General features: G+C 47.0%; 1 protein-coding gene across 4 annotated transcripts in view; it reads left to right on the forward strand.

Annotated features, from left to right (window-relative positions):
• Nucleotides 1-505: 505 nt before the first annotated feature.
• col5a1 (collagen type V alpha 1 chain) overlaps nt 506-15,814 on the forward strand; it is a 217,078-nt gene continuing 201,769 nt past the window's right edge. For 3 of the 4 annotated variants that reach the window (XM_033048653.1, XM_033048651.1, XM_033048652.1), the window contains exon 1: nt 507-939. In XM_033048653.1, coding sequence (XP_032904544.1) covers nt 840-939 — 100 coding nt within the window. In that variant the 5' untranslated portion in view covers nt 507-839. Of the gene's footprint in view, nt 940-15,814 lie in introns of all 4 variants that reach the window. The other variant, XR_004416620.1, reaches the window with a different exon arrangement.

Genomic DNA, 15,814 nt, shown 5'->3' on the forward strand with positions numbered 1-15,814 from the left:
CAATTGGCCTCCACTGCCTTCAGTGGCAGAGAATTCCACAGACTCACAACTCTCAGGGTGAAAAAGTTTTTCCTCATCTCAGTCCTAAATGGCCTAACCCCTTATTCTTAAACTGTGACCCCCTGGTTCTGGATTTCCCCCAAAGTGGTGGAAGGAACTATGTTTTTTTGGACTCTCCTCGGTTAATAGGTTTTTGGTGGTGGGGGGGGGGGGGGGGGACCCTGTGAAGCACAGAGAGAGAGAGACCGTGTGCTCGGGGTCCAAGTGTAAAAAAAGTTGCCTCGGCAGCTGAGGGGAGGAGGGGGGTGTAAGCTGAAAGTTTAAAGTTGCCGCTTCAAACTTCGGGGTTGGTCGACAGGGAATGAAACAAAGTCTGAAGTTGGAGTCGTCTGTTGTGAAGCCTCCCTCCCTCCCAGTGCCTGCTAAGTGGAGGGGCTGTTCTGGGCGGTGTCAGTGTTTCGAGTGGGCAGTGAGTGAGAGAGAGAGGGAGGGGGGAAGAAAGCACTCCAGACCTTTTTTTTTTTTTGCATTTTTTTTTGTGTGCAGAAGTTCAGCTGCAGGAAGCGGCGTGAAGAGGATCAAGGCTTCTGTCAGTCGGGGGGGAGAGCAGAGTGCTGAAGGAAGGAAAGGCAGCCGGGGGCTGAGACACCAGAAGATTAAAGGAACAAAAACTCCTTATGGCTTCCTAAGATTTTGTTGGTGTTTTATTTTTTTGTAACATCCCCATCACTAAATTTGACGAATTCCCAATTTTGCAAAAAATTAAAAAAATTTAAAAAAAAGATTTTAAAATTTCTTTTGGAAGTCAGTCAGTCAGCCGCTGCCGGGAACTGTGCGGGATGGATGATCGGGTTCGGTGGAGATGGAAGAGATGGATTTGGGAGTCAGTTCTAACGTTGCAAATTGCAATCCTCGCATTAACAACCACTGTCAACGCAGGTAAGTGTGATCTGTGCAGAACTTTCTCTCTCAGACTGGATTTGGGAAAGAGAGGAGAGAGGGAGGGGGTGGGGGTGTGCATGGAACTCGAATGCAAACTTTGCATTTATAGGAAAACATGTTGCCTTGTTTTTGGAGGTCAGGTCTGTTGTGTGTAACTTTGTACTGCTGCAAGATTTTCCTCCTCTTTATCTCTCTCTCTCCCCCCTCCCCTCCCTCCTCTCTCCCCCTCCTCTGTCTCCGTCCAGATCCCGAGACGAGAAAACATGACTTTGTTTAAATCGAGAGCATTCCTTACAAAGAAGCGCAGGAGTGTCGGATTCCCACTGACTTCCCTCCTCCTCTGACAAGCTAACCCCACCTCGCCTGGGTCCCTCTCCCTCTCCCTCTCAGCACCATTTTCCTCCCACTCTCTTCTTCTTTTTTTTTTTAAACTGCAAAACTTTTCACTTTGTTGGGGCTGTATAAGTTGTGGAACTCGCTTCCGTGGAGATACAAAGATTGAAACGACCCCCAACTTTTCTGTGTGTTTTAAGTTGTTTTTTTAACATGGGGGACTCCGCTCCTCCTAGCGTCAGCTCCTCAGTCGTTCACCTTTCCAATGAATTAAAGCGCGGCTTCCAAAACGCAGTCTCCCCCATATGATGGGTGGGATTTACTGTGTTTTATTTTTCATTAAATAAACTGTTTAATAAATAAAAAGTTCAGCAAGTGGGAGAAGGGGGGTGAAGGATAGAGAGGAGGGGGAGGTGGAGTGAAGTTGCCTTCTTTCAAAGAGCCTGGGTTACACACGCAATCTGTCAGTGTCATCTGTAAGGTTGGGATATTGTAGGGAATTTTTAGCACAGCCTGACCACTTGGGCTCTGCTGCTGTTCATTCGACATCACCGGGGCAGTGTGTTACTGTGGCCATCCCTGGATTCGAACCGCCCCCAGCTGAAATGACTTAATTCTGACTGGGAAGTGCTTGGCCAGATGTCCCAGGGGATGAAGAACACGTGGGGGAGGGGAGGGGGAGTGAATTCTTGTACAGATGTTCTTGATTGCAATTTGCAATAGCTGGGACCCAATATTAAATCAATTAGCTTGTTCGAATCTTGAATCTCATCTGCAGAAAAAAGGTGGCACTGAGGGAGAACTGAGGTAGTCGAGGCCAGTTCATTGGCTATATTTAAGAGGGAGTTAGATGTGGCCCTTGTGGCTAAGGGGATCAGGTGGTATGGAGAGAAGGCAGGTACAGGATACTGAGTTGGATGATCAGCCATGATCATATTGAATGGCGATGCAGGCTCGAAGGGCCGAATGGCCTACTCCTGCAACTATTGTACAACTCATTATCACCTACCCCACAGCCAACAATAGACCATTGTGGGCTCCACCTTTCCTTGAACATTGTTGTTTTTTTGGCATATCTTTCATTTATTTGTTCTAAGTATCTTTTATAGCTTTTGTTTCTCTCTCCCCTGACTTTCAGTCTGAAGAAGGGCCTCGGCCCGAAACGTCACCTGTTCCTTTTCTCCAGAGATGCTGCCTGACCCGCTGAGTTACTCCAGCTATTGCTAGTGCCTGCTTGCTACTGAGAGGGCATTAGATGCTTCATAGAGGGGGCCATTCCCCCAGTCAGGTGCAGACACAAAAAGCTGGAGTAACTCAGCGGGTCAGGCAGCATCCCTGGAGAAAAGGAATAGGTGACGTTTTGGGTCGAGACCCTTCTTCCACCCTGGGCACCAGCACCATTCTACCAAGCTGCTTTTGCTCTGGTCAGTTGCCAGCTGGTGACCGCTCCCCTTCACATTACGCCTCTTCCGACCCATCTTTCATCAGTACAGCCACGGAGATTTCCTTGCCATTGTTCACCCAGCAGTTACCGCGTGCTGGCAGCGAAAGGGTTAAGTAGTGGACGTGCGGGGTTAATTCCCGGCTGGCATTTGTGGTTGTGGGCACGATTGAGGGGATTACACTGCAAATAGACACAAAAAACTGGAGTAACTCAGCGGGACATCTCTGGAGAGAAGGAATGTGTGACGTTTTGGGTCGAGTCCCTTCTTCAGGTTTTTGTGTCTATTTTCGGTATAAACCTGCATCTGCAGTTCCTTCTTACACGTTAAACTGCAAGTGACAGGAGTGAATGATATGAGCCAAGATGGTTGGAACATCAGAGCTAAATGTGGACAATGGGAGTGAAAGGTTTGAGCTGCTTGTGGGGGAGTGAAGTGAATGTGTACTAGCAGTGGGGGGGGGGGGGGGAAACATGGTTAACCCTGAGCAGTGAACATGAAGGAGTTAAATTGCATTAATGGGAATGGAAGAATTAAGTGTGGGCTGTGAGAATATAGAGGATAGAGAATATGCAGTGGGAATGAAGGGGTTAACTATGCAGTGGGGACGAAGGGGTTTATTGCAGATGTGAAGGGGTTAATTGCGAGTGGCAGGGGTGAAGGGGTTAATTGTGGACGGCAGGAGTGAAGGGGTTAAATGTGGGTGGGGCAGGAGTGAAGGGGTTAAATGTGGGTGGGGCAGGAGTGAAGGGGTTAAGTGTAGGTGGGGTAGGAGTGAGGAGGATGTGTGGGTGGGGCAGGAAGGGGTTAAATGTGGGTGGGGTAGAAGGGGATAAGTGTGGGTGGGGTAGGAGTGAAGGGGATAAGTGTGGGTGGGGCAGGAGTGAAGGGGTTAATATCCTGATGCTAGGATTTACAGCTGGAGACTTTGCAGATGTCATGGACCAGGGCCTGGATTCCAAGACTCTTTCCACTAACCAGAAAGAAACCAGTCACGGTTAATTAGAATGGAAGAATGTAACCTGATTGTCTGTATCCCAGAGCTACCAGTGGGCTGGGCGGTGTAGCTGTGCCTGGTCAACTCCTGAACTTGCTAATAGAATGGACCCAGCTTAAAATTCCTGGCCAGACATTCTCCAAATGAGGGGAATGGTGGTGTGGTTCACCTCTGGGTATTGGAGCCAGATAGATGTGCAAGGTTCATGGACAGAAACCCTCCTGAGAATGCCTTCACATCTTGCGACTGCTGTCCTCTCCCCAGGTCCCATCCAAAACGTCTCCTTATTTCTCATCCCGGTGCTGTCTCTCAACCAACTTGCTGTCACCAGCCTTAAGGGGTTAAGGAGCTGGATATAATATCTGAGCAAAAAATTAGCAAGGCAATCGTTTCATGTTTTCTAGCAATGGTATTCCAGTGGGAACCAACGCTGCAACCCTCTGGCATAAACATTCCTACCGGGATGGAGGGAACAAATGCGCGGCTTGGATTTGACCAACAATTTGCAGTTCTAAGTCAGATGGGGCGTAACGTTGCAACAGGAAAGTGGAATCTCGATCATTGCTCAGTTTGGTCAAACTGTCTGCTTGCAATGCCTCGATTCTGTTGTCCAAATGGGCGGGACTATCCACAAGATAGACACAAAGTGCCGGAGTAACTCAGCGGGTCAGGCAGCATCTCTGGAGAAAAGTAGTAGGTGACGTTTCAGGTCGGAACCCTTCTTCATTCTCTGAAGTCAGAAGTGGCTGAAGAAGGGTTCTGACCCAAAATGTCACTCATCCTTTTTCTCCAGAGGTGCTGCCTGACCGGCTGAGTTACTCCGGCACTTTGTGTCTATCTTCTGGTGTTCCTTCCTATGCGCGTGAGACTATCCACGCCAGGCTGCTGTTTGTGTCTGCATGGTATTGGTTGGGAATTCTCTTGGAAGGCCTCCTTGTCCTGCCCCATAAACTGTGGATTTCTCCTGAGGATTTGTCCAAGTTGAATTACTCCAGCACTTTGTGTCTATCTTAGATTATTTGATACCTTTGTATTTATTCTACTTTATCCTGAGTTAAACCCGCCTTACTACTTGGTCAGCATTGCTAAGGCTACCTGCTTCATCTTCCATTATAAGACCAGGATGCACCATGCCTTAATCCATCTGCTGTTGAGACTGCCAGCCTCCGAACCCGAGCACGCAACGTTCTCCTTAGGAACATAGAAACATAGAAAATAGGTGCAGGAGGAGGCCATTCGGCCCTTTGAGCCAGCACCGCCATTCATTGTGATCATGGCTGATCGTCCCCTATCAATAACCCGTGCCTGCCTTCTCCCCATATCCCTTGACTCCACTAGCCCCTAGAGCTCTATCTAACTCTCTCTTAAATCCATCCAGTGACTTGGCCTCCACTGTGGCAGGGAATTCCATAAATTCACAACTCTCTGGGTGAAAAAGTTTTTTCTCACCTCAAGTCTTAAATGGCCTCCCCTTTATTCTAAGACTGCGGCCCCTGGTTCGAGACTCGCCCAACATTGGGAACATTTTTCCTGCATCTAGCTTGGCCAGTCCTTTTATAATTTTATATGTTTCTATAAGATCCCCCCCTCATCCTTCTAAACTCCAGTGAATACAAGCCTAGTCTTTTCAATCTCCTTGGTGTCAGAGTCCCCTTTGCCCTCAATCCCTTAGCATCTCTAATCTATTGTCCACAGCCCCAGATTGCTCAAAATACTCCCAATTCACTGGGACCAGAAAATTCCAAAGATTCACAAACTTCTCACGGGAAAGAGATTCTCCTCCTTAAAAACCTCATTCCTTTTCTTTTGACTCCGACTTCTTTACTTTCATGGGTGATTCTTCGGGTTGAGACCCTTCTTCTCCATCAGTCTGAAGAAGGGTCTCGACCTGAGATGTTATCCGTTCCTTCTCCCCAGAGATGCTGCCTGTCCCGCTGAGTTACTCCAGCATTTTGTGTCTATCTTCGATTTAAACCAACATCAGCAGTTCCTTCCTGCACATTCTTTACTTTCATTCCTGAGGTCAACCTATCAGCATCTACAGTATCTATCTAAGTCCTCTCCTTTGAAACTGCAGGAAGTTCATGCCTATTCTATTTAGCACCACCTCATTAGACACAACATCTCAACCCAGTCATCGATATAACAAGGAATGGCCCCGACTCAAAACGCCACCTAGCCATGTTCTCCAGAGATGCCGTCTGACCTTGTGTAGCAAGGAACTGCAGAAGCTAATTTACACCAAAGTTAGACACAAAATACTGGTGTAATGCAGCGGGATTGGCAGCATCTCTGGAGAGAAGGAAGAGGTGACGTTTTGGGTCGAGAGATGCAGCCTGTCCCGCTGAGTTATACCTGCAGTTCCTTCTATCTTCATCAATCTCACAAACATTTGCTGTACCAGGCACCCATCTTGAATTCTTTGTAAACTTCTTTAGGGACTAGCATGTTCCAGTTCTGCACCATCCTTTTCTATGTATGTATTTATGTATGTACTTGATCTATGAACCTCTGTTGTGTAACGTTAGTACCTCCACTAATGTAAAGCACTTTGTTCAACGAGAGTTGTTTTTTAAATGTGCTAGAGAAATAAAAGTGACTTGACTTGACTATCTTTCTATAGCCTTTCATTTCTCCAATGATTCAATTCTTTCAGCCCTCCCTCCCTCCCTCCTCCCCCAAACCCCACCATTGTACAAATCACACCCGGTGCAATTGTGTCAAAGGTATTCTTGCACTTGCTGACCTCTCCTTGGCCTCTGACCATGACCTCGTGACCTCTGTCTCTTTGACCTCTGACCAGGCCTCGCTCCTCCGTTGTTCTTCATGGGTGTCCAGCTGAATGCTCAGTTCTTTTATCTGTGGTAATGAGAGCAATGGTTCTCGTACCATGGCACCACCATTACCTCCGACACCTCCACCACTGGGCAGCATGAATTCATAGGGTCTGTTCCCATATGCACGCTGATGTGAAGACATCTGGCTTTTCCTCCCCGCCCGCCACCTACGTTGACCAGTTTCTCAGCTCGTTTATCTGACATCCAGCATTGCAGGAACAGAATTCAGAGGACCAAAGCCATCATTGTAGAACTTGGAAGAGTACAGCATCAGAATAGGCACTTTGGCCCACAATGTCCATACTGAATATGAGGCCAAGTCACACTCATCTCCTCTGCTTGCACAAGATCTACATCCCTCCATTCCCTGCATAGCCAAAACCCTGTCAAATGCCACAGTCATATCTGCCTCCACCACCACCCCTGATGGGGTCTTCCCCACACCCCCACAACTCCCAGTGTGTAAATAAAAAAAACGATTGCTCTGCACATCTGTAAGCTTTGCCCCTCTCCCGTTAAAGCCACGTCCTCTAGTTTATGAGGCCATCACAGCCTCATTCCCCATCTTTCTATCTGGCAAATGTCTGGCTCAGAAATTATTGTCCACAACCTCTATTTCCACTTTCACTCATTTTCAAACTTGCTGCAGGTGCCCTGTGCCATTCTCCACACAGCAATGTAAGGCTGACTTACACTCCTTCCCTGTTGTGCAAAGCCGGGCTTTTCAAACTTTCTTCCTTATTTTCGCATCCTGCCACGTGCCAGGAATTCTCCAGTTCTTAAGAATAAGGGAATAGGCCATTTAGGACTGAGATGAGGAAGTCTCCAACTCTTAAGAATAAGGGTGTAGGCCATTTAGGACTGAGATGAGGAAGAACCTTTTCACCCAGAGAGTTGCGAATCTGTGGAATTCTGCCACAGAGGGCAGTGGAGGCCAATTCACTGGATGTTTTCAAGCAAGAGTTAGATATAGCTGTGAGGACTAACAGAATCAAGGAATATGGGGAGAAAGCAGGAACGGGGTACTGGTTTTGGATGATCAGCCATGGTCATATTGGATGGCGGTGCTGGCTTGAAGGGCCGAATGACCAACTCCTGTACCTATTGTCTATGGTTCTATATGTCTTGACCTTTACCAAACCTCAGTTGATGTCTGTATCTTCGGCCATCACCGTCCTGAACTCTGCCAAACTACGTCCTCTCGTTAACTCTCTTTGCTCCGTTAAGATGCACCTTTGACCAAGACCAAGGGTCATCTCACTCATGTGACTGATTTGTCCATTTTTTTAAATCTTCCTGTAAAATCACCAGGTGACATTTCTGCTGTGCTTGAGGTGCTATGTAAATGCAAGCTGATGTTGTAAGTGCACAACATTGGCACAGCATCCTCTTCCCATGTGCGCGCGCACACCTGCTCACAATCTCTCTCACGCTCACTCACTCAATCACACACACCTGCCCGATCGTATTGGAGAATACTATTGCGTAGGAAGGAACTGCAGATGCTGGTTTACACCGAAGATAGACACACAATGCTGGAGTAACTCAGGCAGCACCTCTAGATAGAAGGAATGGGTGACCTTTCGGGTCGAGACCCTTCTTCAGACTGAGAGTCAGGGAGAGAGAGAGAGAGGGAGACATAGAGATAAGGAGGTGTAAGGCGTGAAAACTGAGTCATCAAAGGGGATGAGGATCACGGAACTGTAGAATCATCACATGGGGGGGGGGGGGGGGGCAGCAAGAGAGGATGTTGCAGAATTCTCATCGGAGAGAGGAGAAGATGTTGGCAGCCATACCTTGAGATTTCCCAAATCATTCCACCACGAACATCTCCTTCATGTTTTTCCTTTGCACTGACCTTCTGTGACATCATGAAACACAGCATTCAGTGGGTCAGGCGGCATCTGTGGAGGGAATGGACAGGTGACATTTGGGCTTGGGACCCTTCCTCAGACTGCCAGTCAGGTCCATACCCTCCACAGATCCTGTCTAACCCGCTGTTCCTTCAGCTCTTATTGTGTTATGCTCCAGATTCCAACATCTGCAGTCTCTAGTGTCATCGAACGCACAGTAGATCCTTGCATAAGCTGTAGACATTGAGCACTTAACCGTGTTTCCTCTCAACCAAGCACTTCCTTGGATGTGTCGCATTGCTTGCTTGTTTGAAGTTAAGTTTTGCAAATATACCAACTAATCTGTGGGGAGGTCAAAGTCAACGCCATCTGTCCTAGTCACAATCTCCGAGTCACCAGCTCCATTTTCACCTCAGACTTCAGAGATGCAGCGCGATCGAGCCCGGGTCCCTGGCGCTGTGAGGCAGAAACTCAGTCGCTGCGACAATGCCCCGTCTTTTGCTCCCAGGACCTTCAGGGTGAACCTGATGGTTTTGACAAAGGAGCTCAGGCCTGAAACATGAGCTGTGTTTTGGTTCCCACAGATGCTGTCTGACCTGCTGATTATTTCAAGCTCAGCCTGATCTTATTTCAGACTGTTCACGAGCTTGCGATCGACTTTGGGAGAGATTCGGGCTTGTTATCTCTTTCACATCTCCAATGTCCACCTTGACCACAGCACATTTGTGCTGAAACCCTCCACAAAGTTCAAAAAGCTTTCCTGACTTCCCAGTGAACAGAAGAATGTTTGCCGCCCCTGTCCTCATTTGCACCGGTCCTAATACACTCAACCCACACACACTGACATTTGTTGGATGCTACTTAAGCTTGTTGTATCAATGATTCAAGGATATGTAATTGTCACAGTGGGCAAGGTACAGTGACATGTTATGTTTTAGCACACGACTTTTACACAAAGAATCGGCACGTTTCTGGTGCTGGCGAAGTTGACTCAAGGGCCTGTCCCACTCGGGCGTCATCATTTACGGGTCATGACGTACGACGCGCGCATGGCGTGCATTACGCGCGCATGGTGCGTGGTGACATAGGCAGTGACGCACGGTCGCGCGCGGCGCCCCAGGATTTTGGGATTCACAAAATCTTCGCCCGCCACCTGCGTGACACGCAAATGACTCCCAAGTGGGACAGACCCCTCAGTGTACATACAGCAGGACTCTGAGGCAGTGCTTTGGCTCAATGTACATCTGAAGAAGGGGTCTCGACCCTAAACGTCACCTATTCCTCCAGCTGCCTGACCCGCTGAGTTACTCCAGCATTTTGTGTCAACCTTCGAATTAAACCAGCATCTGCAGTTCTTTCTTAGACAATTGGTGTCTGAGTTCTGTTCTCAAGTTTGACTTCCTTTTCCTGAAAGTAAGATGCAGTGCAGTCACTGAAGAGGAATTTTATAATAAGGTGCATTAACTTTTGATATAGAATTAGATGTGAACATCCTGTTTATAAGTTGTCCCCATTCTGTGGAAGGCTTCTGGTTTCCAAGCTGCGTTTGAGATGGAGATTGAATTGCATAAAGTGCCAGTTACAATGAAGTCATTTAGCCATTCCTTGGAGGAGAAGGATGTCATATTGATCAGTTCTCACTGCCATGGCAGAATATATAAATTTAATTCATCGCTTTGTCTCCACTCTCTGTCAGCCTTGCTGGTTTCTCTCACTTTTACACTTGTTCGCAAGTCGTTCTCTCCGACTTTCTTCCATTATTTTCTCCTCTTCAGATCCCGCCTGCACTGTTACCGCTCAGTCCCTGCATCTTGTGCATCAATAATTGTAGCCATTGCTACTTGAACCCGTTGAAAGAAATTACAAGGCTTCAAACACAAGTAGGGTTCCTCGAGTCCCGACTCACTCTTTCATCGATTGCATCTCGTTCCCTGTTTGAAACTTTTACAATTTAACCCTCTTCTCCAGTTTGTGGTCCTCGACTTCCTGTTCAAAAAAGATCTTACCATGTTGCTCTGGGTTGAATCTGTGCAAAGAGGGATCGTTGTGGGTGACACTGAGTATTTATGTGCTGTGATGTTAGGATGGACCTTACTATAGAGCGGGTTCAGCGAAGGTTCACCAGACCGATGCCTCAGAGAGTTGAAGGGCGGTGCGGTGGTGCAACAATAGGGTTGCTGCCTTACAGCGCCAGAGTCCCGGGTTCGATCCTGACTGCTGGTGCTGTCTGTAAGGAGTTTTATACATTCTTCCCGTGACCGCATGGGTTTTCTTCAGGGGCTCTGGTTTCCTCCCACACTCCAAATACGTACAGGTTTGTTGGTTAATTAGCTTAGGTAAAACTGTAATATGTCCCTAGTGTGTAGGATAGTGCTAGTGTAAAGGATCGCTGGTCAGCGCAGACTCGGTGGGCTGAAGGGCCTGTTTCCGTGCTATATCTCTAAAGTATGATGACAGAAAGATTGATTTAAATGATTGGGCATATATTTCACTCAATACAATACGACAATACAATATGGTTTTATTTGTCACATTGCACATAAAGTGCAAGTGAAATGAATTTGCCAGCAGCGGTACAATGATAAAGAACACACAATACACAATAGAAATTTAACACAAACATCCACCACAGCATTCATCACTGTGGTGGAAGGCACAAAATTTGGCCAGTCCTCCTCCATTTTCATACAGGTTTGTTAGGTTAAATTGGCTTGGTATGAAAAATGTATAATTGTCCCCAGTGTGTGTAGGATAGTGTTAATGTGCGGGGATCGCTGGTCCCGCGCGGACTCAGTGGGATGAAGGGCCTGTTTCCGCGCTGGATCTCTAAACTAAACCTTAACCTCGACCTTCAAAGAATTGAAACTTATAAAATCCTGATGTACTGAACAGACTAGATTCAGGAAAATTGCTTCCACTTGTAGGGAAGTTCAGAACCAGCGGTCACAGGGAGGTTACTTAGGACTCAGATGAGGAGCAATTCTTCCATCCAGAGTGGTGAACCTGTGGAATTCCCTACCACAAAAGGCATATGAGGCTAAAACATTGAATACCTTCAAGGAGTTTGATATAATTACTTTGAAAAAAGAGATCAAGGAATAAGCAGGAACAACTCAGCGGGTACGGCAGCATCTATGGAGCGAAGGAAATAGGCAACGTTTAGGCCCGATACGTTGCCTATTTCCTTCGTTCCATAGATGCTGCTGCACCCGCCGAGTTTCTCCAGCAATTTGGTCTACCTTCGATTTTCCAGCATCTGCAGTTCCTTCTTGAATAAGCAGGAACAGGGTGGTGCATTTGGATGATCAGCTGTGATCATATCGAATGGCAGACTGGGCTTGAAGGGCCAAACGGCCTCCTCCTGATTTCTATGTTTCCCTGTTTCCCTGTTTCTACCATGTTGCTTGGCAATGAATGTGTGTGAGTTGTGGCGTTAATATGGATCTCTGCGGATTGACTGTGTACCTGTGGTATGCCACCACTTCACAGGAGGTTGGGAGTCCTGGCACAGTAGCGAACCCTGTCATTCCTTGGCCTCTTCAAAACTCGCCCCTTGTTTTTTTTTCCAAGTACTTCACTGACTTGTCTTGGCAGCAGCTCTTGCCTCTTACCTATTTCCCAGATGCCACTACATTCGCTGGACCAGGCAGCATTCCAACTGTCAGGAATTGTGTTTGTGTAGCAGGACTTCCCAGCACTGCACGTTGTAAGATTTATTCAATGTCCATGTTAGAAACATAGAAAATAGGTGCAGGAGTAGGCCATTCAGCCCTTCGAGCCTGCACCGCCATTCAATATGATCATGGCTGATCATCCAACTCAGTATCCTGTACCTGCCTTCTCCATACCCCCTGATCCCTTTAGCCACAAGGGCCACATCTAACTCCCTCTTAAATATAGCCACTGAACTGGCCTCAACTACCTTCTGTGGCAGAGAATTCCAGAGATTCACCACTCTGTGTGAAAAATGTTTTTCTCATCTCGGTCCTAAAAGATTCCCCCCTTATCCTTAAACTGTGACCTCTTGTTCTGGACTTCCCCAACATCGGGAATAATCTTCCTGCATCTAGCCTGTCCAACCCCTTAAGAATTTTGTAAGTTTCTATAAGATCCCCCTTCAATCTTCTAAATTCTAGCGAGTACAAGCCGAGTCTATCCAGTCTTTCTTCATATGAAAGTCCTGACATCCCAGGAATCAGTCTGGTGAACCTTCTCTGTACTCCCTCTATGGCAAGAATGTATTTCCTCAGATTAGGAGACCAAAACTGTACGCAATACTCCAGGTGTGGTCTCACCAAGACCCTGTACAACTGCAGTAGAACCTCCCTGCTCCTATACTCAAATCCTTTTGCTATGAATGCTAACATACCATTCGCTTTCTTCACTGCCTGCTGCACCTGCATGCCTACTTTCAATGACTGGTGTACCATGACACCCGGGTCTCGTTGCATCTCCCCTTTTCCTAATCGGCCAATATTCAGATAATAGTTGACTTTCCTGTTTTTGCCACCAAAGTGGATAACCTCACATTTATCCACATTATACTGCATCTGCCATGCATTTGCCCACTCACCCAGCCTATCCAAGTCACCTTGCAGCCTCCTAGCATCCTCCTCACAGCTAACACCGCCCCCAGCTTCGTGTCATCCGCAAACTTGGAGATGTTGCATTCAATTCCCTCGTCCAAATCATTAATATATATTGTAAATAGCTGGGGTCCCAGCACTGAGCCTTGCGGTACCCCACTAGTCACTGCCTGCCATTGTGAAAAGGACCCGTTTACTCCTACTCTTTGCTGGGTGGGACTAAACAATGAAGGGATTTGATGGGAATTTTACGACTGAAGTATTGTTTGACTGGGAGTTTGCTTAGTTAAGTGAGAACATAAGTTCGTAAGCTCATTAGTTCATTCAATCGTGGCTGATCTATCTTCCCCTCTCAACCTCATTCTCCTGCCTTCTCCCCATAACCCCTGACACCCATACTGACCAAGAATCTGTCAACCTCCACCTTAAAAATATCCACTGACTTGGCCTCCACTGCCTTCCGTGGCAATGAATTCCACAGATTCACCACCCTCTGACTAAAGAAATTCCTCCTCATCTCCTTTCCAAAGGTACGCCCTTTTATTCTGTGGGTGAGAGTTGTGATGTAGGAAATAGTTTTTGGATGAATGGAAATTGATGGCTTTACTGATTGGGAAAGACACAGACTGAGAGTAATGGCTGTGCCAGAATAAATAAACTGGTTTGCAAACACTACTTCCTGAGGGATGTGCCTTGGTGAACGTTGCACACTGATCATCACATCACTGGTGGAAATCAGCTTTGAATTTGTTTGAGGCGAGGCCTTCACGGTTCACGATTTGAACCTTCCAAAGGAACTTCTGTGGAATGACAACTAAGTGGTAGTGGGGTGACACTTGGGGTTGGGCATCTTTACTAGGAGTTCATCGTGATCCTACATCCAAACATGCACTCCCCCCACTGGTCTCCTCACTTGCCATTCATTACTGTACCATGTGGGCATGCACCGATCAGACCTCGATTGGATGATCCCTGCCTAAAAAAATCAAATGGCCCTTTTCCCCGTCCACATGTCCATTAAAAAAAAAATTATATAATTTTTATTACCGCTGGTTAATTTTCCTCCTGAGATGTCCTGGATTGGCTGCACGGCATTGCTAGGAGAAGGGATGAGGTCCTGAAACAGGGGACTCCTGTTTACTGATGTTGGCCCACAAGGTTTGTCACTGGGACCTTTACTATTTGTAATGTACGCAAATGATGTGGATGTAGATGTGGGAGATGGAAAGAGTACGTTCGCAGGTTACCGTAAGATTGATGGAGTCACGGGGGTGGGAGATTGCAACCTTCATGTGGTCCGCCCTGTTTCGACGAATGCAATCAACCCGGCGTGCACAATCAAATAAGATCGAACAGAACAAGTTGTCCTACAACTTTAGGCTGCGCACGCCATACGGAAGAAGATGGAGTCACGGAAAGTGTGGAGAATAGTCTTAGTTCAGTTTAGTTTATTCTCACGTGTACCGAGGTACAGTGAAAAGCTTTTGTTGTGTGCTATCCAGTCAGCGGAAAGACGACACATGTTTACAATCGAGCCATATGCAGTGTATGGACGTATGATAAGGGAATAACGTTTACTGCAAGGTAAACATAGAAACATAGAAAATAGGTGTAGGAGTAGGCCATTCGGCCCTTCGAGCCTGCACCGCCATTCAATATGATCATGGCTGATCATCCAACTCAGTATCCTGTACCTGCCTTCTCTCCATACCCCCTGATCCCTTTAGCCACAAGGGCCACATCTAACTCCCTCTTAAATATAGTCAATGAACTGGCCTCAACTACCTTCTGTGGCAGAGAATTCCACAGATTCACCACTCTCTGTGTAAAAAATGATTTTCTCATCTCGGTCCTAAAAGACTTCCCTCTTATCCTTAAACTGTGACCCCTTGTTCTGGACTTCCCCGGACTAAAGCCGGACTTAGTCCCCTGGACTAAAGCCGGTAAATTCAGATCAATGGTAGTCTGAGGGTCACCGGTGAGGTGGATAGTAGTTCAGGCACTGCTCTCTGGTTGTGGGTAGGATTATTGAGTTGGCTGATAACAGCTGGGAAGAAATTGTCCCTGAATCTGGAGAATCTCAGGTCACAGGCTGGTATCAATGTGTTGGTGAAATGGGCCGATGAATGGCAATCGACACTTTGAACCATGCTGTCAAGCCACTCTGTCACGATTAACGAACCACTCTATAATCCCGGCTCCTCCCGCCTCTTCCTATAACTGAAGCTCACCGCCATTCCAGTAAATCCCCTCGCTCCCAGTGGCCGGAGTCTCTTGCTAAACACTGGTCCCTCTTCCAAAATTGGCCCCCAAAATGTTCCACTGTGTTCCTGAGGGTGGGTTTATTTTGCATATTTATCTTGATTTTGTACTCTACCTTAGTGCTTTGTTTAAAAAAAAATGGACAGCTTTTCTCAACTTATTCCATGCCAAACATTCGCATTACATGCACAGTTTATTCTGCACCAACGTACGACATTGTCAGCTCTCTTCACTGTGGGCATTGTACCCTTCGGCACATTCAAAGGGGGTAAGGTTTCCTACTGATGGTGAGAGAGGCATGGACCATGGTATCTGGGGCATTACAACATCACATCTCTATGGACCGACAGCCCAACCAAGTCGATCCCAACCCACCAAACCATTTCCCATTCTTTTCCACTGTATCGTGTCCCGGCTCCAACAAAAACATTCGAGTCTAAATTCCTGCTCCAGATGGAAAATGTTCTGCAAGTTGACGGATTTACAAGGATCAGCAAGTTAGCCATGTAATCAGCCCGTCCATACTCAACATGTAGCATGTTTCCGGAGTGAGATCACCCTG

Source organism: Amblyraja radiata, chromosome 32 (assembly GCF_010909765.2).
Source record: "Amblyraja radiata isolate CabotCenter1 chromosome 32, sAmbRad1.1.pri, whole genome shotgun sequence".
Lineage (NCBI taxonomy): Eukaryota > Metazoa > Chordata > Chondrichthyes > Rajiformes > Rajidae > Amblyraja > Amblyraja radiata.